We start from the raw sequence: 25,050 nt of genomic DNA, 5'->3' as shown, positions 1-25,050 counted from the left end.
CCAGGGGATGGAAGCTGGAATGATCTACAAACAATTATCTCATCTCTTCCTTCCACCAAGACAAGCTCAGCTCTGCCTAAACTATTCTTGATGGGTTCCCTGTAATTTGTGCTGAAAACTTCCCACCACAGACGCCCCACACCTTCCCCGAGCAGTCGGCTGCGATATTTTGCTCTTCCCACCAGGATACTCTTCCTGCTGTTCAGCTTGGATTGTGCTCGCTGCTTCTTGAATTGTGTCCCAAGAGAGCGTGAACACAACACTGCTCCTCCCTTCCCTCTCCCAGCCTGGTGCACATCCCCCCCCCGCGCAGCCTCGCGCTTCCAGCCCGGCGCATCCCCGTCCCCGGCGCGCCCCGGGGCTTTCCGAGCACCCATCTGGGTTCCACCAGGGCAGCTGTGGCTTCCTTGGGGCTCCCAGTTCTCCAAGCCCTTGGAGAGGGCGGGACTGGGGGGGCCTCTCCGTTGGGTTTCTGTGGAGGCTCCCCAGGAGCGGGTTGGGTTTGAGCTGCCCCGTTTCCCAAGCCCCGATGGACGGTCGGTGCTGACCCTCCCAGTTCCAGGTGGAATCCGTTTCAAAGCACTGAAATCCCAGGGTCACCGAGGTTGGAAAAGCCCTCTGAGATGACAGAATCCGCGCTGGGACCCATCCCCACCTTGGCATCACCCCATCCGGCCATTCCCTGAACCCCAGGCTGGCCACTCCACTTCCCACCGGGATACTTCCCTTGCGGTGTTTGAACCCACCCAGCCCCAAAACCTCGGAGCTCTTCTGCGTGTCCCTGGCAGAAAAATCCCCACACAATGGGAGGAAAAGCTGCGTCAGAGGCAGGCAGAGCAGAGTCAATCCTCTCCCTCGAAAGGGATCCGTCGGATCCGGATCTCCTGCACCTTTCCCGGTGCTCTCCCGGCACAATGCTTCACTTTGTGCTGCAGCACAGAAAGGAATGGTGAAGTTGCTAATAATGGCACTAAAAGAAAATATGCTACATCTGTTATGGATAGCAGTACAAAATTAGCTGATCACACCTCTGACACCCAAGATGTCTTCACTTAAAATACTCGTTGGCTTTACTTTACATAATTTGCTGATTATATTTAAAAGAAATACAATTTTGCAATTACTGTTCTTTCTGGTGTGCTATCTATGCATCATTTTCTTTTTATGTTTATATATTTCTCCTTCATTAGTGCAGTCTGAAGGGTGATTAGATCCCTTCAAACATTTTACAGAGGTTAAACGTTGATTAAGATTTAATTATTACTGTAAATAGCTTGGAATGACATATGGTGCAAAAACCTGACATATGTGCATTTGAATAAATGAAGTGCTATTTCCCATGATGCTTCAGTAGCTGTTTAACAGCTTTGCTGAAGGGTTATGTTGCACCTCATGTTAAGATTGCTTTGATGTTATATTTTGTTGGGTTTTTGCAGCTGAAAGCTAAGAACAGTTTTTCCAGTTTTTAAAAACATTGAATATTTTAAATACCTAAATTGTTTTGCACAAATTTTTGCTAATTTGTCTAACTAGGTTAAACATTTTCAAAAGCATTTCGATTTTTAACGTGGGTTCCTCGCATTGTGTCAGCACAGGCGTGGGTTCGGTGTGTAGGATTTTGAAAATTCCAGGTTTTCCCAGGTGTCCCGGCCCGGCTGGGAGCGGGATCTTCGCTCCCCGAGGGGACCGGGAGCGCCACGGATCCCTCCCGGGGACGCAGAGATTCCAAGTGGTTTCAGAGCAAGGGAAAGCTTCAGGAGAAGCTGGCGGAGGGAAAAAAATTAGGAAAGGGATGGAGATTTCATGGAGATGGAGAAAGGGGCAGGAAGGGTTGGGCTGTGAAGGTGGAGCCCAGCGAGGCTCTTCCCTCCCGGCACCACCTGGGCTTCGCCAGGTCCGGCTCTGGGCTGTGGCTGGCTCCGAGCTGCAGGGAAAGGAAGGCATGGAAAGCTGGGATGGGTGGGATGCGTTGGGAGCCTCAGACACTCTATAATTCATTGAGCACCGCCAGGCAGAGAACGTGCAGCGTTTCGTGCGCTGCAAACCCATCCAGATCGGGGGGGGGCTGGGGACCGGAGCGCGGCGCACCGAGCACCGGGAGGAGGCGTGACTGGCATGGAATGATTTCCACCTCCTCCTTCTCCTCGCCAACTGATCGATCCCGGCCTTCTCATCCCGCTCCTCTTTGCCTCCACAGATCGAGACGTCCCAGCTGGAGCCGGAGATCGCCATGGCCACCACCAGTAAGACTGTGGTCTACAACAAGGGGTTGTGAGTGGAAGAGGAGCATCCCGGCCCAGAAGGTCTGGGGAGGGAAGAGGGGAAGCTCCAGCCCCCGCCTGGGAGAAAGCAAACAACAAGAAGAAGATGAAATAATAGAGCTCAGTGGTAGGAGCTGCTCCCGGCAGCCCGGGAGTGAATTAACACCCGCAGAGAACTGACACCTCACACCACTCGAAAAGATTAACATTAAAAGTTTTAACTTAGCAACAGGAGCAGCAACTACAACAAATAAAATCACGCTGAACCACTTTAGAACTAGCTAACAAAACTCAGAATTACTGGCACTGCACGGAGGGAGTTCGGGGCCGAGCTCACGTGGTCAGAGCTGCCCGCACGACGCAGACGTCACACCTTGTGTCCATGGGAGCTCAGTCTGCACGGCTGCTGCTCAGCTCTGTAGAGACCAAGGGGAGCGTGGATGTGATTGATCAGGGGATTGGGAGTGCCCAGTGTTGGTTTCCTGCTGATCCCACCCCAGCACTCGTGCGCTGAAGAGGAATTCCACGTCCGTGTGCCCAGCGAAGGGCTCGGCCGTGCCCCTCCTCCTCCTCCTCCTCCTCCTCCTCCTCCTCCTCCTCCTGCAGACACTGCTGGTGGCATCCTGCCCTTCACTGCGAGACTGGCTGGCCCTGGATCCCACCCCCCTGGAATTCCACAGGGGCTTTTGCCTGGGTTTCAAGATCCTGGAAAGCCAAGGTGCCCACAGGTGGAGTGTTGGAGCAGAAATGATGCTGGAGCTGCTCTGTTCCTCTGCACAGCCCTCAGGGGGGTTTGTCCCACCCAGCACCCTCTGACAGAGATGTTGCTAATCTGAGGTGGTTGGCTAAGCCACGCTTTGCTGAGCTGGTGTCTAAGGACAGGATGTGGTTTAAGTTTGGATCAATCCCCAGCTGGGCAGGCAGTTGGACAAGGATCATTGCAGGCCCCTTCCAACTGGAATTCCTCCTCTCCTCTCCTCTCCTCTCCTCTCCTCTCCTCTCCTCTCCTCTCCTCTCCTCTCCTCTCCTCTCCTCTCCTCTCCTCTCCTCTCCTCTCCTCTCCTCTCCTCTCCTCTCCTCTCCTCTCCTCTCCTCTCCTCTCCTCTCCTCTCCTCTCCTCTCCTCTCCTCTCCTCTCCTCTCCTCTCCTCTCCTCTCCTCTCCTCTCCTCTCCTCTCCTCTCCTCTCCTCTCCTCTCCTCTCCTCTCCTCTCCTCTCCTCTCCTCTCCTCTCCTCTCCTCTCCTCTCCTCTCCTCTCCTCTCCTCTCCTCTCCTCTCCTCCTTCTTTTTTTTCTCCTTCTCCCTCCTCTTCCTCTTCTTCCTCTTCCTCTTCCTCTTCTCTCCCCGGTTTTTGCCAGCCCCTCCACCCAGCAAAGTCCTTGTGCTGCTGCACACCAGGACCCAAAGCCAGGTCCTGGCAGCTGTGCTGAGCTGGTGGCTGTGACACAGCACCTTCAGAGGGGACACTGCCCTCCGGGGATGTCTGTCTGTCTGTCTGTCCGTCCCTTCAAGGGCTCCTCTTTGGGGTGGTGAAAGGGGAGGGCTGAGTCACCCCCACACTGCACCAACTCCGGCCCTCCCTGGGCCTGGGGCCACGGTTTGGCTTTCTGGTATCTCACAAAATTCAACAAAAATTCACCCAAAATTCAACCCTGAGGGACTCCCTCAGGTCAATTTGGAGCGTGGCCACCGGCAGAACATTCCAGAGGCAGGATGTCCCTGCAGGACCCATGTCCCTGCGGGATCACCGCAGCGAGGGCACCGTGGTGCTGCTGGGGTGGCACAGGCTCTTACCCTTCAAATGCCCATTTCTGGTGGGGTTGGGGAGGGTGGGGGGGGAAAGGAGAAACCAAATCACCACTGACACAGAATGTATTTGATGGATTTGTTGCAATGCCTGGACCTGGGAGGCCTGAGCCCCCCAGGTGTGGAGTCAGACCCACAGGAACGGGAGCCACGCAGTGGGGCAGCTCAGGGCCGCTGGTTCTGCCCTGGCCTGGCGTAAATCAGGAGTAATTGCACAGAAGGGATCGATGCTGTGGATTTACACATCAGCAGACGGGACAGGAGGGGCCAACCCTTCGTAGGTGCTGTTCTGGGGCAGCTCCTGGTCCCAAACGCTGCTGGAAACCCAGAGTGGGCCCCGCTCACCCTGGGGCTGTCCTGGATTTACACGGGGCCAGGACAGCTGGACTGGGCCCAGCGGAGCTCCTTTAATGCACTAGATGAGATGAATGTACATTCCAGAGGATGATCCCAGCCCGGCTGGGATCTGCGAGCTGTCCTGGGGACATTTCCATGGCCATCTGTCCTGCTGGCAGCACCCCGGCAGCGGATAAGTGCTGCAGCAGCGAGGGGGGAGCCCGGGGAAGGGGAGAAGGGATGCTGGCAGCCCCCCAGGCCTGGGGGAGCAGCTGTGAGCCTGGAACAGGCTCTTCCATGGGGTCTGGGGGTGCAGGCACCCCTGGCACCACATCCATGGCAGGGTGTGGAGCAGGGAAAGGCTCCTGTGAGGCTGAAATTCCCGTCTCGCTGCCTTCCTCCCGCGGGGTGGGGAGCGGAGGCAGCTCTGGGAGAAGGCTCCTGGCTCGGGTGCCTGCCTGGTGCAGCCTTCCCCCTTCCCCGTGGGTTCTGCTCCGAGCTTCCTCATCCCAGGCTTTTGTTTGGAGCGGGGGGAAGGAGGAAGGGACGGAGGCTGCGCTTTGCCGCGGAGAGGGGGGAGCGGTGATTTGGGTTTGCGGGTGATCGCAGAGCCAAGGTGTGGTGTCTGAGCTGGGCTTACCTGCGAGGAATTTCCAGTGGATGAAAGGAGGCTGGGCTTTGCTGCCATCAAGGAAAAGCAGGGATTGAGCACGTTCTGCCTTGGGAAAGAGCCGGCTCCCCGTTTTCCCCGCGATGGGAGTGGGTGTGGGTGCTTTCCCTGCACACACAGCACCCGCAGGGATCACCCCTCATTCGCAGGGGGTGCCCATCCCGCTAAGGCAGTGATCATCACTAGGGGCTGGATCAGCTCGGAGCAGAAACTCGGGATTTATTAAAGCCAGGCAGCTCCAGGGAATGCAGAGGGCCTGATCCCGCGGGAGGGGCTGGGGACCAGCTTGGGGATGTCAGAGGAGCTGTGCTGCGAGCGTGGCTCGGCTCAAAGGCAGCTGCTCCGTCAAACAAGTGACAATCAAAGGGCCTAAATGAGTCTGGATTTGTCGTCTGCCCGCACAAACCCCGTCAGACTTGTTTGGCTTTGTGTGGCAGCAAAATGGGACTCAGTCAGCTCGGCAGGGTTTGTGCTGAGGAATGAAACATCCCGGGCCTGAGTCAGGCATTCCCCAGGGTTACCTCCGCCAGCCTCTGGCGGCTTGGCAGCAGTGGTTGCTCCCAGATTTTGTCCCAGTGTCACTCCAAATGTCGTGGCCCCTGCCCAGAAGCTCCTGGGGGAGCTGGGGAGAGCCACCCGGCCCTGGGCTCAGTTCCCTTCTCCCTCCTCCTCCGGCAGCACGGAATCGTGGAATGGCTTGGCTTGGAAGGGACCTGGAATCTCATCCCATTCCAAACCCCCGCCAGGGGGGTCTCCCACCAGACCAGGGTGCTCCAAGCCCCATCCGCAGTCCCTGCAGGTCTGGGCTGGGGAGGTGGCCCTGGAGACGCCGGCACTTGTCCCCACATCTCCCAAACCCACGTGCATCCCCCTGGGACAATCGGGACACTGCAGATCCCTCCCTGCTGCCCTTCCCCTCGCTGCCCCCGCCTTGGTGACGGGCAGGACGAGGGGTTTGCATGAGGAGCACGTTGTGGTGGCCCTGTGGACCCCAACCCTTGGGCAACCCAGAGTCCTTGGGCATCCCAACACAGGGACACCAAGGTCACGACGTCCCAACCCAACTGATGTGATTCCAGCATCCCAGCGAGGGCCGGGATTGAGTTTGATCCCAAAGTATCCCCAGACGTGGCCCTCACGGGTCTCCAAAGGCACTTCCACGGCCAGGCAGCTCAAGGTTGGGCTCCCTCCTGGAGCAGCCCCGGCACGGGATGTTCCTGGTCCCTGCCCTCGTGGTGGGAGCGGTGGAGAGCATGGGAATGTTCCACATGGGAATGTCCCACATGGGAATGTTCCATATGGGAATGTCCCTCATGGGAATGTTCCACATGGGAATGTCCCACATGGGAATGTTCCATATGGGAATGTCCCTCATGGGAATGTTCCACATGGGAATGTCCCACATGGGAATGTCCCATATGGGAATGTCCCTCATGAGAATGTTCCACATGGGAATGTTCCACATGGGAATGTCCCATATGGGAATATTCCACATGGGAATGTCCCACATGGGAATGTCCCTCATGGGAATGTCCCTCATGGGAATGTCCCACGTGGGAATGTTCCACATGGGAACATTCCACATGGGAATGTCCCTCATGGGAATGTCCCACATGGGAATGTTCCACATAGGAATGTCCCACATGGGAATGTCCCACATGGGAACGTTCCACATGGGAACGTTCCACATGGGAATGTCTCTCATGAGAATGTTCCACATGGGAATATTCCACATGGGAATGTCCCATATGGGAATGTCCCTCATGGGAATGTCCCTCATGGGAATTTCCCACATGGGAACATTCCACATGGGAATGTCCCACGTGGGAATGTCCCACATTGGAATGCCCCACACAGGAATGTCCCACATGGGAATGTCCCACCTGGGAATGTCCCACATAGGAATGTCCCACACTGGAATGTCCCACCTGGGAATGTTCCACATGGGAATGTCCCATATGGGGACATTCCCACACAGGAATGTCCCACACCGGAATGTCCCACCTGGGAATGTCCCGCTCAGCCCTTCCAGCGGCGCTGGGGCCGGGACACGGAGCCGGGAGAGCGGCGCCACGTTAGTGCTGGTTATTAGGACAGCAAACGGTGCCAGGAAGACTCGGCAGCACAGCTAATGATAACATCCTGCACATTCACTTAATCACTAATTAATCTCCTCATGCACAAAACGGGGCCTTGGGTTTGCGGGAACAACCCCGAGGAGCGTTGGCATTCCCGGTTTCCTGTAATTGGGGAAGGCAGGGAACGGGGAGCGCAGAGCCCGCCGCTCACATCGAGCCGTTCACCTCGGCACGGAATAATAACGAGATGATCATCTCCCGGAGTACTTAATTAGAAACGTCGCGCTTAATTGATTTCTTGGCTATGTTAATGAAGGAATAATGAGGACCAGGTTGCAGCAAAAGGTGCCAGCGAGAAGTTTTGAGTGTCTCTCCTGGAGGGTGGCTCTGTTGGCTGCTCCCTGCGCCGGCCCGGGGACAGCCAGGGGACAAGCCCAGGGTGGTGTCACCCATGTCCCAAACCTTCCAGCCCGGGCACGGCTCAGCTCCTTCCCTTTTCTCCTTGTTGCTCCTTTTCCTGCTCCCCAGCCTGGGGTGCGCCCAGGCGCTGGCAGGAGGGGCAGGAGGTCGATGTGGGCATGGCTGGGATGTGGAGTCCCCTGCCAGCCAGGGACAGGAGACGCTGGCACATCCCTGGCGATGCCACCTGGCCCAGGGATGTGCCGTGCTCAGGGCTGGAGATCCAGAGCCTGGCATGGCCTTGGGAGGAGCGCGGGGGCTCCCGGGGCGGGTGGGACACCCCTGGGCAGAGCTCTGGGCACACATGGGCTCCCCCGGGATGCTCTGAGCACATTCCCGGGCTGGCACGTGGAGTCCTGCTGCTGGTGGCTGTCCCCAGCTCCGCGTGTGTCCCCAGGTCCCTTTAGGAAACACCACTTTGGGTTTTTCCCTGGTTTTTACGGCTTATTCCACACCCGGCGTCTCATCCTTGGATCTGAGCACACCCTGACGGGGAATCCCTCGGGAATGGAGAGGGGACAGCTGCCAGCACCGGCTTCTTCCAGTGGGGTGGGCACCCCGGGGACACCCCTAGGACACCCCGGGACAACCCAGGACACCCCAGGACATCCTGGGACACCCCGGAACATCCCCGGGACACCCTGGAACACCCCCGGGACACCCCAGGACATCCTGGGACACCCCTGAGACACACTGAGACAGCCCCAGGACACCCCAGGACACCCCTGGGACACCCCTGGAGCACCCTGAGACAGCCCCAGGACACTCCAGGACACCCCGAGACACGCCTGGGACACCCCTGGGGCACCCTGAGACACCCTGAGACACCCTGAGACAGCCCCAGGACACCCCAGGACACCCCTGGGACACCCCTGGAGCACCCTGAGATACGCTGAGACACCCTGAGACACCCCAGGACACCCTGAGACAGCCCTGGGACACCCCAGGACACCCCTGGGACACCCTGAGACACCCTGAGACACCCCTGGGACACCCCTGGGACACCCTGAGACACCCCAGGGACACTCCAGGACACCCTGAGACACCCTGAGACACCCTGAGACAGCCCCAGGACACCCTGGGACACCCCAGGACACCCTGAGACACCCCTGGGACACCCCAGGACACCCCAGGACACCCTGAGACAGCCCCAGGACACCCCAGGACACCCTGAGACAGCCCCAGGACACCCCTGGGACACCCCAGGACACCCTGAGACACCCCAGGACACCCCAGGACACCCTGAGACAGCCCCAGGACACCCCAGGATGCCCCAGGACACCCTGGGACACCCCTGGAGCACCCTGAGACACCCCTGGGACACCCCAGGACACCCCAGGACACCCTGGGACACCCCAGGACACCCCAGGACACCCCAGGACACCCTGGGACACCCCAGGACACCCCAGGACACCCCAGGACACCCCGGGACCCCCACGGCTCCGTCTCTTTTTAACCCCTCCGTAGCCACCGCCCGCGGCTCCCCGTGTAACACCCGGACGTGTCGGAATAAAAGAGCTCAAACACCCGCTGTGCTGCCAGCCCCGTGTGGAATTCCAGTGGGAACGTCGGGATGTAAAGGACAAGGTTATTATGGGCTGGTTTTCCAGGGAAGGAGCTGCTGGGGATGGGGATTTTCCTTGGAATGATTTTCCCTGGATGTGGGGAGGGGGCTTTGCCAACAGCAGGGGTTATGAATTTTGTGTGTTTGTATACAATTATACATAAATAATTACAAAATCTGTACAATGCTAGAATATAAAAAGATGTCTAATTATAGGCATAATATATATAATTATCATCTAGTACATATAATAAAATATATAAGCCAATTGATATATTTTAAAATATGTAATTAGATATTATTATATATAATATAGACCCCATAGAGCACAATCTATATTTTATATATACGTATTACATACAAAATATACGGTGTGCATACTAATAAATATATATAAAATATAAACTATAAAATACAATATACACAGTATATATGCATTTGTAGGTGTATGCTTTATTCATGTGTATATATATGTGTATATATGCTGTATTTTATATATGATTTTATATTTTAGGTATAGTTATTTTATTTATAGATATTATTCATATATATAATTCATATATATATAATCCATATATATATATATAGTTCATATATATATATTTTATCTCTTTCTCTCTTTATATATATATATATATATATATATATATATATATATATATATAATTATGATACGTGTTTTCCCCCAAATTCCAGGAAAACCTGGGAAGAACTCCTGGCCTGTCACACCTGTGGGACCCCCAGGGACACCCCACATGTCTGTCACACCTGTGGGACCCACATTGACACCCCACATACCTGTCACACCTGTGGGACCCCCATTGACACCCCACATGCCTGTCACACCTGTGGGACCCCCAGGGACACCCCACATGTCTGTCACACCTGTGGGACCCCCAGGGATACCCTCAAGGACACCCCACATGCCTGTCACACCTGTGGGACCCCCAGGGATACCCTCAAGGACACCCCACATGCCTGTCACACCTGTGGGACCCCGGGGACATCCCTGTCCTCACCCACCGCCATAGAGCCACCAAACTGCGCTTGTTCCCTCACTCCCAGTGCCTCCCAGTGCCTCCCGGTGCCTCCCGGTGCCTCCCAGTGCCTCCCGGTCGCCGTCCCACAGGGACACCGCTGTCCCCACCCTGGCCGCCCTCCCCTCAGGTATCCAGGTGAGTTTCCAGCACGTTTTTCTTTTATTTCCACGCAGTAACACTCACTACAGCTGCTACCTACGGGAGGGAACGCACGCACACGGGCACGGGAAGAAAGAATAAATTAAAAAAGAAATCGTCATAAAAAAACCCAAACGATGGAACCAACGGAGAAAACTGGGGGGAGGGGGGCGTGAAATGGTGGGAAATGAGAACAAAAAGGCAAACGAAGAAGGGTTCGGAACATCGAGCTGCTGGTAGGACGTGGTGGTTGGATCTCACGGACTCCAGCGCCGAGGAGGATGCGCGGTCCCGGGGCCGCCCTGGCAGCCTCCTCTCCCTCCTCGGCTCGGCGGGAGCTCCCCGAAAGCCCCTCCGAGGGACGCCCCGGGCGGCGGGGGGGACGGGGACGGGGACGGGCCCCGCCCGGGCCGCGCCCCGAGGAAAGGCGGCGGCGGCGGCGTGGCCGATGTCCCTACAGTCCGGTGGGTGCCGCCGCCTGTGTCCCCGCTTCCTGCCCCGGGCTCCTCTCCATGGTGGCCGCACCAGGAGCCTGTCCCTGCCTTAGTCGTTGGAGGTGACGTCGATGTCTTCTCCGCTCGACTGCTTGGTGGCGAGGCGCCATCGGTTGATGTGGTGCGAGCCCTTCTTCTTCTGGTCCGAGTCGGGGCCCTCCTCCTCCAGCTTCTGCCGTTTGTATTTCGTCCGCCTGTTCTGGAACCACACTTTCACCTGCGGCACAGGAGACAGCGGCTCGTGGGCTCCCGGCACGGCCGGGGCGGTGCTGCAGCCGGGCAGGAGGCTCGGGTTTCCCTGGAGAGCGGCCAGACTGTCCCTGTCCCTGTCCCTGTCCCTGTCCCTGTCCCTGTTCCTACCCTTATACCTGTCCCTGTCCCTGTCCCTGTTCCTGTCCCTGTCCCTGTCCCTGTCCCTGTCCCTGTTCCTACCCTTATCCCTGTCCCTGTCTCTATCCCTGTCCATGTCCCTGTTCTGGTTCCTATCCCTGTTCCTATCCCTGTCCCTGACCCCATCTTTGTCCCTGTCCTTGACCTCGTCCTTGTCCCTGTCCCTGTCCCTGTTCCTATCCCTATCCCTATCCCTATCCCTGTCCCTGTCCCTGTCCCTGTCCCTGTCCCTGTTCCTGTCCCTGTCCCTGTTCCTGTCCCTGTTCCTACCCTTATCCCTGTCCCTGTCTCTATCCCTGTTCCTGAACCTGTCCCTGACCCTGTCCCTGTGCCTGTTCTTATCCCTATCCCTGTTCCTGTCCCTGTCCTTGTCCCTGTCCATGTCCCTGTCCCTGTCCCTGTCCCTGTCCCTGTCCCCATCCCTGATCCTGATCCTGATCCTGATCCTGTCCCTGTCCCTGTCCCTGTTCCTATCCCTATCTCCATCCCCGTCCCTGTCCCTGATCCTGACCCTGTCCCCATCCCCGTCCCCATCCCTCCAGGAGCGCTCCCACAGCCACCCCACCCTGCCTCAGTTTCCCACGGCAAGGTGGGACACGGGGGACAGATGTGGTCGCTGCCAGCTCGCGGCCCTGGAGAATCGCAGGGCGGTGAAGGACACTCGGTGACACCTCGGACACGGGACAGCAGCACGGGGGTGACACTCCCTACAAGCACCCAGAGCCCGTCAGCCCGAGCCGGGCTGGGCCTGGGTGGGCACCGAACGTGGGAGCAGCCAAAGCCAGCCCTGCTCCAGTGCCACTGGTGCCAGGATGCCACAGGCACAGCGGCCGTGGCTCCAGCGACACTGGGATGACACTCGGAGCCATCCCCACACCTCCAGCCAGGACAAGAATTCCAATTTTCCATCAGGAATTGGCCACGCTGAGCTCTCAGGAGACCTTTTCTGCTCTGCTGGTCCAAGCTCTGCCCCAGGTGCCCCGAGGGGCAGCGGAGTCTCCATCCCCGGGGATCCCACCCTGCCGGGGGCCCCAGGAGTGCCGGGCCAAGCCCACAGTCCTGCATTGCAGCGGATATGGGATGACACGGGCAGGGATAGGGAATGGCACGGGCAGGGATGTGGGATATGGGATGGCACGGGCAGGGATGCAGGGATGGCACAGGCAGGGATGTGGGATATGGGATGACACGGGCAGGGATAGGGAATGGCACGGGCAGGGATGTGGGATATGGGATGGCACGGGCAGGGATGTGGGATGGCACAGGCAGGGATGCGGGATGGCATGGGCAGGGATGTGGGATATGGGATGGCACGGGCAGGGATGTGGGATATGGGATGGCACGGGCAGGGATGGGGGATGACACAGGCAGGGATGCAGGGATGCAGGATGGGGAATGCCAGCGAGGAGGGATGCTGGTGGCAGCGGTGGGGGATGCAGGATGCTACAGGAAGCAGAGTGGATGGGGCAAGAGATGTGGGATGCTGCAGGCAGGGTTATGGGATGGGATGCAGGATGGGATGCAGGATGCTGCAGGCAGGGTTATGGGATGGGATGCAGGATGGGATGGAGGATGCTGCAGGCAGGGTTATGGGATGGGATGCAGGATGGGATGCAGGATGCTGCAGGCAGGGTTATGGGACGTGGGATGCTGCAGGTGGGATGCAGGATGTGGCAGCTGGGGTGGTGAGGGGTGCTGCAGCTGGGATGCTGCAGGGAGCAGTGCCAGGTGCTGCAGGCAGGGATGGGGGGTGAGGGATGGCCCTGGGGTGGGATGGGAGATTGCAGTGGGGTGGGATGGGGGATGGCAGTGGGATGGAACACTGCTGGCAGCAGTGCAGGATGTGGATGCCACAGGTGGGATCCAGGATGCCCCAGGTGGGATGAGGATGCCCCAGGTGGGATGAGGATGCCCCAGGCAGGGTGAGGATGCCCCAGGTAGGATGAGGATGCCCCAGGCAGGGTGAGGATGCCCCTGACGGGGTGAGGATCTCCTTGGCAGGATGAGGATGCCCCAGGCGGGGTGAGGATGCCCCTGGTGGAGTGAGGATGCCCCAGGCGGGGTGAGGATGCCCCTGGCGGGGTGAGGATGCCCCAGGCAGGGTGAGGATGCCCCTGACGGGGTGAGGATGCCCCAGGCAGGGTGAGGATGCCCCTGACGGGGTGAGGATCTCCTTGGCAGGATGAGGATGCCCCCGGTGGGATGAGGATGCCCCAGGCAGGGTGAGGATGCCCCAGGCAGGGTGAGGATGCCCCAGGCAGGATAATGATGCCCCCCACAGGCTGCGGGCACTGCCGGGCTCCCAGCCCAGCCCGGCCCGGCCCAGCCCAGCCCAGCCCAGCCCAGCCCAGCCCAGCCCAGCCCAGCCCAGCCCAGCCCAGCCCAGCCCAGCCCAGCCCGGCCCAGCCAGCCCGGGCTGAGCCTTCTCCCACTGCAGCTGTTCCGGGTCCTGCAGCCGCTGGCGCCGCTCGGCTGACCCCGGCACCATCGGCCCTTTTCCCCCTGTCCTTCAGCACCGGCCACAGGCACCGCCTGCTCCCTGCTCCGGAGCCTCCCCGCTGGGCACAGGCCGGCATTCCCGTCCGGGCCAGCATTCCCATCCCAGGTCAGCATTCCCATTCCAGACTAGCATTCCCATTCCAGACTAGCATTCCCATTCCAGACCAGCATTCCCGTCCAGGCCAGCATTCCCATTCCAGACCAGCATTCCCATTCCAGACCAGCATTCCTGTTCCAGACCAGCATTCCCATCCCAGGTCAGCATTCCCATCCCAGGCCGGCATTCCCGTCCGGGCCAGCATTCCCATTCCAGACCAGCATTCCCATCCCGGGCTGGCATTCCCATCCTGGGTCATTCCCATCCTGGGTCAGCATTCCCATTCCAGACCAGCATTCCCATCCCGGGCTGGCATTCCCATCCCAGGCTGGCATTCCCACCCCGGGTCAGCATTCCTGTTCCAGACCAACATTCCCATCCAGGCCAGCATTCCTGTTCCAGACCAGCATTTCCATTCCAAACCAGCATTTTCATCCCAGACCAGCATTCCTGTTCCAGACCAGCATTCCCATCCCGGGCTGGCATTCCCACCCCAGGTCAGCATTCCTGTTCCAGACCAGCATTTCTGTCTGGGCCAGCATTCCCATTCCAGACCAGCATTCCTGTTCCAGACCAGCATTCCCATTCTGGACCAGCATTCCCATCCTGGGCCAGCATTCCCATTCCAGACCAGCATTCCTGTTCCAGACCAACATTCCCATCCCGGGCTGGCATTCCCATCCTGGGTCAGCATTCCCATTCCAGACCAGCATTCCCATTCCAGGCCGGCATTACCATTCTGGACCAGCATTCCTATCCTAGGTCAGCATTCCCAGTTCTGGGGCTGGCATTCCCATCCTGGACTGGCATTCCCACTTTGGGCTGACGTTCCCATCCCAGGTCAACATTCCCATCCTGGGTCAACATTCCCATTCTGGGCCAGCATTCCCATTCTGGGCCAACGTTCCCATCCCGGGTCCACATTCCCATCCTGGTCCAGCATTCCCATCCTGGGTCAGTATTCCCATTCCTAAATCAGCATTCCCATTCTGGGTCAACATTCCTATTCTGGGTCAGCATTCCCACCCTGGGCCAGCATTCCCATCCCGGATCAGCATTCCCATTCCAGGCCAGCATTCCCATTCCGGGCCAGCATTCCCATTCCGAGCCGGCATTCCCAGTTCGGGGCCGGCATTCCCACCCCGGGCCAGCATTCCCGGGAGCCACAGCCAGCCCAGCTGCAGCCCCTCACTTTCGGCTGTCCCGGCTCAGGAACGGCTCCTCCTGGCAGCGGGACGTGTCCTGCCCCCATTGCTTTCCCACCTCTGGGGCATTCCCGGAACAATGCCGAGCTGGCGCCTTCCATTCAAGCGCCGCGGAGCACTTTGCAAACTTTAATTAAACCTCTGGGAGCAGGGAAGTTGCCTTATCCCTAAATTGTGGAAGGGGAACCAAGGCATAAAGCAATTAAATCTGCCTGAGCGCGGCTCTGCCCGGCTCGGCTTGGCTCGGCTCGGCGCGGCTCCCGCGGCATTCCCGGCTGGGGAACGGGGATGTTCCCAGGCTGGGGGAGCTCCCCGGCCCTGCCGTGCCGCATCCCTCGCTCCAAAGGTCGCAGCCGCGGCGGGAAAAGTGTGAGAAGCTCCCCGTGGGCACTGGGGATAAGCTGCCCCCTCACTCCGGGGGGAATTGCTTTAAAGCCCCGAGCCCGGGGTTTTATCCCTTCCCAAATTAACCCTTCTCATGCCGGGTGTTTGTGCATGCCAAGGTCCCAGCCCCGCCGTTCCCGGGGCTGGCTCTGTCCCCCTGGGTCACCTCCTGCCCCGAGCTCTTGCTGCAGGACAGGGATGGTCCCGGGATGGCTCCTGCATCCCCGTCCTGTCCCTAAGCTCAGCTCCCATCCGTGTTTCCTTGCACATTCCCACCTTGCCGTGCCCTGAGGGCCACCACGGGCACCGGGACATCCCGCTGTGCCCCGGGAATGCCGATGGCACCCGGGGAATCAGCGCTGGCCCGAAGGTGACATTGCCATCACCACACCGGGGACACTTAAAATCCACAAAGGCTGAGGGCACCGGCGTGGGTCTGGATGGGGCCAGAGAGGGACCAGCCCCGGTGACACTGCCTGTGCTGGGTTGTCACCCAAAGTGCCACCACCCCCAGTGCCAGCGCTGCACCTCCGCCTGTTCCTGCTCTCCCTGCGGGGACTTTCCTCCTGAAAACACCCCAAAACTTCTCTGGTTTGTTTTGGGGACAGTTCCCAAGGCAGGGGACAACTGCCAGCCTTGGGCTTCTCACAGGGCCACTCTGCGGCTCTATCTGGGCATCTTTCTCCTCCTGTGATTCCCAGGCATTCGGTCTGTTAATTATTAATAATTAATTACAGCCAGCACCGAGCCCCTGGCCAGGGCTGCTCCGTCCCTGCAGGGACAGCTCCAGGAGAGGACATTGGGATATCCAGGGACTCCATAATCACCCCAAGACCAGGAGGGGACGCCAGGACACCTGGAGACTCCATAACCACCCCAAACCACACTCTGCAGGGGCCAGGGAGAAGCCTCTGCTTTGGGAATGAAGATCTGAGACCCCAAGTGGGGTTTGCCCCATGAGCTGCCGGGGTTGGAGAGGCTCTGCTGGGAATTCTGGGCTCCATCATGCCAGAGGAATCCAGGAAAGTGCCTTCCCAGCCCAGGCTGCTCCCATGGGAGGGAAAGTGACCCGGTGCCACCAGCGCTGGGCATGGCCAAGCCATGCCCAACCCAACAGGACACAGCACGGTGCCCCCAGCTCGTCCCAGTCCCAGCACACATCTCCGATCCCAGCCCGGCACAAAATCCTGGAGTACCTCAGTGCCCGGGATCCTTGCTGATCCCAGAGCATGTCAGGGCCCGGGATCCCTCCTGATCCCAGAGCCACCTCAGTGCCCAAGATCCCTGCTGATCCCAGAACACCCACAGTGCCCAGGATCCCTGCTGATCCCAGTGACACCACAGTGCCTGGGATCCCTGCTGATCCCAGTGACACCACAGTGCCCGGATCCCTGCTGATCCCAGAGCATGTCAGGGCCCGGGATCCCTGCTGATCCCAGAGCACCCACAGTGCCTGGGATCCCTGCTGATCCCAGAGCACCCACAGTGCCCAAGATCCCTGCTGATCCTGGTGCCACCACAGTGCCTGGGATCCCTGCTGATCCCAGTGACACCACAGGGCCCGGGATCCCTGCTGATCCTGGTGCCACCACAGTGCCCGGGATCCCTGCTGATCCCAGAGCATGTCAGGGCCCAGGATCCCTGCTGATCCTGGTGATACCACAGTGCCCGGGATCCCTGCTGATCCCAGAGCACCCACAGTGCCTGGGATCCCTGCTGATCCCAGAGCACCCACAGTGCCCGGATCCCTGCTGATCCCAGAGCACCCACAGTGCCTGGATCCCTGCTGATCCCAGAGCCACCACCCTGCCCAGAACCCCCCCCCACACCCAGCTCGATGCCACCTGGGTCACACCCCCTTGTCCCCATCACACCCAAACCCCCCGATGGCTCCCCTTGCTCAGACCATCCCACATTCCCTTCGGAGCCCTCCCTGCGCTTTCCCCACCCTGATCCCACTTTTGGAACACCTGGATTTCCCTCAGGGCCCTGAGCTGCGTTTTGTTCCCCCAGTCCCTTTGATTTTGCTGTTCCGGGCCTGTTGTTCCGATCTTATCCCGAATTAACGCGGCTCCTCGGTAGGAGAGCGGCTGGGAAGGGGTTAAACAGCTGCACCATCCCCACCCCATATCCCAAGGCATTTCCTGATGCTGGGCAGGACCTGAACCCTTCTCACCTTCCCTGGGCTGCTCCAGGTGCTGCTCCCTGGCTGGGGGACCCGGAGCTGGCACAGCCCGGAGGGCAAAACTGCCTTTTCCAGGGGGAAAAGCAGCTGGGAAATAGGGCCAGGCACAGCCAGAAGCTGCAACCCAGCTGGGAATTGTTAAATCCATGAAAAAATGGTAAAACTCCCCAAACTGTGGGTTTGGGTGTGGGGCCCCAGGTGAAAACACACCTGTGTCACACCAGGATGGGTGCCATGGATAAAGCGGGCTGGTTTTCCATGGAAATTTGATTCCATGCAGGATTTATCACCGAATATTTAATTAAAAATAATAATAATAGTAATAATACCCTGGGTTTGGCACAGCCACCGGCCCCTGGCTGTCCCACTCCTCCAATCCCAGTACCTGGGTGTCTCCCATCCCTCGGCACACTGGGATTATTTCCCTCCAGGTAATTAAAACAGATTTTTCTTTTTAAAATGATTTTTTCCAAAGCCACAGAACATAAAGGAAAAACGTTTCCCTGCTGCCTGAAGCCCCCGCAGCCGGGTGCCGTTCCCGGATGGATCCGTGGGGCCGCGGGAAGGATGGAGCCTTTCCCGGCCCCGCCGCTGCCTCCCGCGGTCCCTGCCAGCAGCAGCAGCTTCCCAAAATCAGGGAAACACCACGCCACCAAATAGGCTGCAGCACAGAATAAATGGAAATTTAAAATATCTACGTGGCCTCTTTGCACTCCGAAATCTCCCCGGGATTTGGGTTGGATGCCGCCGCTGCTGCGTTTCCCCAATAAATGGCATTATTGCATTTAGGCTCCAGGCAATGCTGGAAAAGGCCAGGGAATGGCTGAGCTCCCCCTGGGGCATCCCACAGCTGCCCTTTCCACCCCGACAAGTTCCTGGCTGTTCTTTGACCTTTGGGTTTTGTCCTTTTTTTCCCCTTTTTTCTCCACTCCAGCCCGGACAGGTGACGGCAGCAGCGGGAAGGGACCCGAGCCGGTGTCGGCGCTGAGCCCCGCGAGCCGCGGGCTGCGGGTCGGGACAGCATCACCCTCGGGATTCAAACGCCCTGGGGACTTGGGGGGCTCGGTCCCTGCTTCCCGACATCCACAGCTGCTCCTTCCCGCTGTCCCCGTGCCGGTGACATTTTCCTCCCAGGAACTTCCCGCTCCCAGGGACGCGTCCGGAGGTTTTGTTTGGCAGAGCCTGGGCAAGGATGAGCCAGGCGGGTACTGGGAACACCCACGGCTCCAGCTTTATTTCCCAACTAAATTTAAGCTTAAAAATTCAATTAATTCAGCACATAGGCCCAAGCACCTCACCAGAATTTGAGGAAAACTTTCTCCCTCCCCTCAGCTGCTGAATATCCCGGGAAATAAAACTCCTTCTTCTGGAGCATTTGGGAACAGCCGCTCACCGGGACACCGGGCTCGGACACACAGAGATGCTCAGCCCAAACTCCCGCATTTTTCCCCAGCTCTGTACACTTTTCCTTTCATCCTTGTGCTTCTCCTGGGTCTCCTTACATCTAAATTCCTGTGAATTCTGATCCCAGAAAGTCTCATCCAAAACCAGCGCCCTTCAGCAGCACCATCTCCACACCCATCCTGAATTCCGGGTGTTGGTGCACAGACCCGGAGCTGCCTGGCTCAGCCACGGTTCTCCAGCTTTCCAGGGAAGCCTTCAGGCTGCTGCTCCTTTCCTAACAGGATTTTCCAACCCATAAATTGCTCCCAGGGAAAACACCCCAAGCCAGCGAGGAACAACAGCGGAAAAGCGCTCCGGAGAGCGGGACAACGCCAGAGCCGCATCCCCAGCCCCAAACCTGCCACAGCTCCTGGAGCAGCCTAAAGCTGCCACAAAAAAACCCAAACCCACCCCGAGGAGCTGCGGAACACCCGCGGGCTCTGGGGGTCCTGGGCAACGCCAGTGGGGTTTCACACAGGAGCGCTGTGCGGGTCTGGTGCCGCTGCCGGGCCGCTCCCAGGGCCGGGACAGGGTGGGACACGGTGGGACACGGTGGGACACGGTGGGACAGCCAGGTGGCAGTACCTGCGTCTCGGAGAGGCTGAGGCTGCTGGCCAGCTGCTTGCGCTCGGCGCCCACCACGTAGTGGTTCTTCTCGAAGGCCCTCTCCAGGCGCAGCAGCTGCGACGGGGAAAAGGCCGTGCGGATGCGCTTGGGCTTGCGGGCGAAGGGGCCGTGCAGCAGGAGGCTCTCCTGGGACACCTCGCTCCCTGCGGGCACACACAGAGCTCAGCGCAGCCCCAGAGCCCCGGGCCGCCCTCGGCAGGGCGGTGCTGGGGTGACTTCCCGGGCCTGAGACACGGGAAGGGCACAAAAAGGGGAATTGCGGGGTTTGGGGAGAATTCCCCACCCCAAAATCGCGGCGTTTGTGCCACGGATCCTCTTGGATCCTCTCAGCCCCACGGTGGGGTTGGACACGGCGCCAAAGGGAGGGGAGAGAGAGAGAAAGAAAGAATGAGAGGAAGAATGGATGGATGGAGAGAGCAGCAGGAAGAGGAAAGAGAGGGAGAGAAGGTGGGAGACAGAGAGAAAAATAAATTATAAAATAGGAGGAAGACTGAGAAAGTGACAGGAAAAAAAATAGAGAAGGAAAACTGAGAAAGAAAAAAGTGGAGGGAAGAAAGAAAGAGGGAAGGGGACAAGGAAAGAGAGGAGTAAAGTGGGAAAGCAATTTTTAAAAGAAGGAAAAAAAGAGAAAGAAAAAAAGAAAGAAAAGAAAGTGAAAGGAGATGGAAAGAAAGAGACAAGAAGTGGGAAAGCAAAAAAAAAAAAAAAAAAGAAGGAAAGAAGCAAAGAAAAACGAACGAGAGCAGGAAAGCTGTGCAGCAAGCGAGCGAAACAAGGTAGAAAGAAACGAAAGCAAGGGAAGAAACAGAAAATTGAATGCGGAGAGAGAAGGCACGACAGAAGGACGGCTCGGGAGAGCGGCGGGCCGGGCTCGGGGGCTGCGGGGGACCCGGAGCCCCGCGCGGCCCCGGCCGGAGCCGCTCCCGGGGCCGAGGGGGCCGGGTCGGGGCCCCCGGGCGCCGCCGGCAGCGGCTGCAATCCCCGGCGGAGCCCCGGGGACAAACGAGGGGTTGGTGCCGAGCAGATAAAACTAATCCGGGCTGCGGGACCCCCCGGCACCGCGGCGGGACAGAGGGGACGGCGGTGGAGGAGAAACGGAGAGGCAAAAAATGAGAAAATAGAAAAACCGAGATTAAAAAAAAAAAAAAAAAAAAAGAGAAAAAAGGAAAGGAAAGGACGCAGCTAAAGAAAAAGGAAAAGAAAGAGGATAGGAAGGAACGGAGAGAAAGAAAATAAAGATACAAGAAATAGAGACAGAATCAGAAAATTAAGAGAAAGACACAAGGAACGAAAGAAAAAAAGAACGGAAGAACGAAAGAAGCAAAATAAGAAAGTGAGGAAAAGAAAGAGAAGGAAAGAAAGAGAAGAAAGAAATAAAGAGAAGAAAAGGAATCGAGAGAAAATCTACGGAACCAAACAACATCTCTCTGCGCAGCCGAGATCCGCCGCGCCGAAATCCTTCCCTTCGTTCCCGGGAAGGAGAAAACCAAATTCCCGGCTCGGCTGCGCACGGAGGCGGCGGCGCCGGTCCCGTCCCCCGGAGCTCCGCGATGCTCGGCCGGGACTCTGCGGGGCCGCCGCCGCTCTCCGCGGCTCTGCCCGGCCACGGCCACGGCCCCGGGGCTGCGGGAGCGCTCCGGCCGCGGCTGTGCAAAGGCACCGGCACCGGGCGTGCGGAGGCACCGGCTCTTCGGAGGCACCGGCCCCGGTGTGGAGCGCCCGGGGCTCCGGCCGTGCGTGCGGACACGGCAGCAACAGGTCCTGCCCGGCAGCCGGGCCCCCCCGAGCCCCGGCGAGGAGCCCCGCGGCTCCGCAGCCCCCGGGGCCGCCGCCAGCCCTCGGCCCGCGCCCCCCGCGGCCCCCGCTCACCTTGGAAGCGGTGGCCGAAGAAGCGGTTCCGCAGCACCCAGGGGTAAAAGTTGAGCGGGTCGCGGTGCTGCGGCCCGAAGAAGGGGTGCGGGTGCGGCAGGGCCGAGCCCCCCAGCTGGGGGGGCCCGACGGGCAGCGCCGGGTGCCCCACGGCCTCGGGGAAGACGAGCTCGGCGCTGCCGTACAGGGCCCGGCCGGCGGCTCCCTGGAAGCCGGGGGCGAAGGCGGCGGCGTCGGCGGCGGCGGCGGGGCCGGGGTAGGCGAGGGCGGCGGGGCGCGGGGGGTCCTCGGGGCCCAGGGGGGTGTCCTTGCCCACCAGGGACTCGATGGTGAAGCAGCGCTTCGCAGACGGCTGGAACATGGTGTGAGCCGGGAGCGGGGAGGGGGGGGGGCCGGAGCGGGGCCGGTCCTGCGGGTGCGCGCGTGTGTGCGGTGTGTGTGTGTGTGCGTGTGCAAGAAACCTCCCCCTGGGCACGGCACACACACGCGGACCCGCGCCCCGCACCCCTCCCTCCCTCCGCCCCCGCCCCGCCGCCCACCCGCGGGCGCCCACGCAGCCCCGAGCCCCGGGCGGCCGCTCCGCAGGCGGGCGGGACCTGCGCGGCGGCCAGGGGCGGCCTCACCTGAGCCCCGGGCCCGGCGGGGAGGCCGGCGGAGGCAGGGCCGGGATGGGAGGGCAGGGAACGCGGGGATGGGATGGGATTGGGAGAGCAGGGCCGGGATGGGAGAGCAGGGAACGCGGGGATGGGATGGGATTGAGAGAGCAGGGCCGGGATGGGAGAGCAGGGAACGCGGGGATGGGATGGGATTGGGAGAGCAGGGAATGCAGGGATGGGATGGGAGAGCAGGGAATTCAGGGATGGGATGGGATGGGATTGGGAGAGCAGGGAATGCAGGGATGGGATGGGATGGGAGAGCAGGGAATGAAGGGATGGGATGGGAGAGCAGGGCCGGGATGGGGAGGGCAGGGAATGCAAGGATGGGATGGGATGGGAGAGCAGGGAATGCAGGGATGGGATGGGATTGGGAGAGCAGGGAATTCAGGGATGGGATGGGAGAGCAGGGAATTCAGGGATGGGATGGGAGAGCAGGGCCGGGATGGGGAGCGCAGTGGGAGGCAGGGATAGGACTGGATAGGAGAGCAGGACCAGGATGGGGAGGACAGGGGCAGGCAGGGATGGGATGGGCGATCAGGGAATGCAGGAATAGGATGGGAGAACAGGGTCGGGATAGGGAGGGCAGGGAAGGTAAGGATGGGATGGGAGAGCAGGGAATGTAGGGATGGGATGGGATGGGATGGGATGGGATGGGATGGGATGGGATGGGATGGGATGGGATGGGATGGGATGGGAGAACAGGGGCAGGCAGGGATGGGATGGGAGATCAGGGCCGGGATGAGGAGGGCAGGGAAGGTAAGGATGGGATGGGAGATCAGGGAATGTAGGAATGGGATGGGAGAGCAGGGCTGGGATGGGGAAGCCAGCGGAGGCAGAGCCGGGATGGAAGAGCAGGGGAAATCAGGGATGGGATGGGAGAGCAGATCAAGGTAGGGATGGGTCGGGACAGGATGGGGAGGGCAGGGGAAGGCAGGGACGGGCAGTGGGAGGAAGAGGAGGCAAGAGGAGGCACAGGGGGGTAAGGACGGGCAGGGGAGGCAAAAGGAAGCAAGAGGAGGCCGCAGGAGGACAAGGGCAGCCAGGAAGAGCCAGAGGAGGCCGGGGGAGGCCGGGGGAGGCACGGGAGGTAGGACAGGCAGGGGAGGACAGGGGGAGATGGGGCAGGAAGGAGAGGCAGGGGCAGGCAGGGGAGGAAGGGGAGGCAGAGGAGGCAAAAGGACGCAGAGAGCGCCCGAAAAACTGGACTGGAGCCGCTCCCGCAGGCGCGCCGCGAAGTTGCGGCAGAGGGACTCCGGCTGCGGTGGGGGGGTTTTCCTCCGTCTTTAAAAAAAAATTGAAAAAAAAATCTTTTAAAATTCCTCTTTTTTTCTTCTTATTTTGTTTGGGGTTTTTTCATTTCTTTTTTCTTTTTTTTTTTTTTTTCTTTTTTTTTCCCCGTTTAAATAAATAAAGCAGCCCTGCCCGCAGCGGCGGAGCGGAACTCCGGCCCGCGGGGGGAGGAGAGGTGAAGCCTCCCCCACCGCTCCCGCCCCCCGCGCAAGCTCCGCTCCCCTCCGCGTGTCCCCTTCCAAAGGCAGGACCTTCCCCCGGCCGAAACCTCTTCCCACCGCTCCGATCGTGCGCCGGGAATGAAAAAAAAAAAAAAGAAAAAACAAAAAACTAAAAAAAAAGGGTAAAGCTCCCAAGAAGTGGCGATTTTGGCCGGTTTGCCCCGGCGCGGGGGGATGCGCGGGCGCGCAGCCCCTGCGCGGGCCGGTCCCGAGTTCACTCCGCAGTTTGGCTCTGCTCGGAGTTTTGTCGGCTCGCGGAGGCGGGGGCCAGCCCTCCCCTCCCGCACAAAGGGGGTTGAAAGTCTATTTTCCACTTGGCTGGATCGAAATACTCCGCGCGGGATCCTTCCCCCCGCGGAGAGGAGAGCGCTGCTGCGCGCCCGCGGGCTCTGCGCGGACACGCTCCCGCAAGAGGCTGCGGGAAGAAGGATGGGGGCAGGAAAGGCAAAATTACACGAAATCCCAGAGAAGTGAAAGTCTAAAATTGGAGCGAGAGCGTCGGCAAAGCTTTTATTTTATTTTTATTTTCATTTCCGCAAGAGAGAGAGAGAGAGAGGAAAAAATAATCGACATTCAAAATATTTTATAAATAGATTTTAAAATATATATTTCCATTTATTTTTTAATAGGAAAAATGAAAATAAAGAAGAGGAGTTGGGTGAGAGAGCTGGCGGCGAGGGCAGCGGGAGCGGAGCGGGGAACACCCGCGGGGGGACGGGGATGGGAAGGGAAGGGACGGGGAAGAAGGGGAAGGAACAGAGATGGGGACGAAGGGAAAGGGATGGGATCGGGGAGGGGAAGGAGAAGGGGACACGGGGACAGCTCGGCTCAGTGGCGGAAACTGTGCCCGGCTCCGGACCGTTTGTGGAATTTCATTTAAATCAATTTAATTCAATTGCATTCCATTTAATTTCTTTTTTCTCTCTGTTTTTGTGGTTTTGTTGGTTTGTTTTTTTTTTTTTTTTTTTCCCTCGACCTTTTCTCTGCCCCCGGGACCGGCGGGGGAGACGCGGCCCCTCCGGCCCTGCCCTGCGGCAACCGCGGGTGCGGAGCGGGCGCTGCGGGATCCGCGGCCCCGGAGCGCGGCGCGGGGCCGGGATTTCGTTTCGTGCGGATCTCCCTCGTTTCAGCATCTCCTGAGGGAGAAAAACGGGGAAGGCGGCCGGGCTGCGGCTGCTCCCCGTGGCATCCCCGCCGCCGGCAGCTCCCCTCGGCGCCCCGGCTCCCGCGGAACATTTTCGGGGAGGGAGCGGCTTCGGTCTGGGGGTGAATCGCCCTCTCGGGAATTTACAAATCTTTCACCTGATTTTGGTTTTTTTCCTCCAACGCGTTTTCAGTC

General features: G+C 59.2%; 2 protein-coding genes across 2 annotated transcripts in view; one reads left to right on the top strand and one right to left on the bottom strand.

The window, feature by feature from the left end:
- Positions 1–2,538, top strand: part of SFXN5 (sideroflexin 5) — a 107,759-nt gene extending 105,221 nt beyond the window's left edge. Inside the window, 1 exon segment of the mRNA XM_053939917.1 lies at positions 2,198–2,538. Coding sequence (XP_053795892.1) covers positions 2,198–2,275 — 78 coding nt within the window. The 3' untranslated portion in view covers positions 2,276–2,538.
- Positions 2,539–10,359: 7,821 nt separating this feature from the next.
- LOC128787075 (homeobox protein EMX1-like) lies at positions 10,360–21,926 on the bottom strand. The gene is made up of 3 exons (XM_053940957.1): positions 21,545–21,926; positions 19,634–19,818; positions 10,360–11,062 (listed from the first exon to the last, which is right to left on the bottom strand). The coding sequence occupies exons 1-3, from the start codon at positions 21,903–21,905 to the stop codon at positions 10,895–10,897; spliced, it is 714 nt and encodes a 237-aa protein (XP_053796932.1). The 5' UTR covers positions 21,906–21,926; the 3' UTR covers positions 10,360–10,894.
- Positions 21,927–25,050: the final 3,124 nt, after the last annotated feature.

This window comes from Vidua chalybeata, chromosome 4, assembly GCF_026979565.1.
Source record: "Vidua chalybeata isolate OUT-0048 chromosome 4, bVidCha1 merged haplotype, whole genome shotgun sequence".
Classification (NCBI taxonomy): Eukaryota; Metazoa; Chordata; class Aves; order Passeriformes; family Viduidae; genus Vidua; species Vidua chalybeata.
Note: the sequence above shows the minus strand (reverse complement) of the source record. Positions and strands in the feature narration are given on the sequence as shown.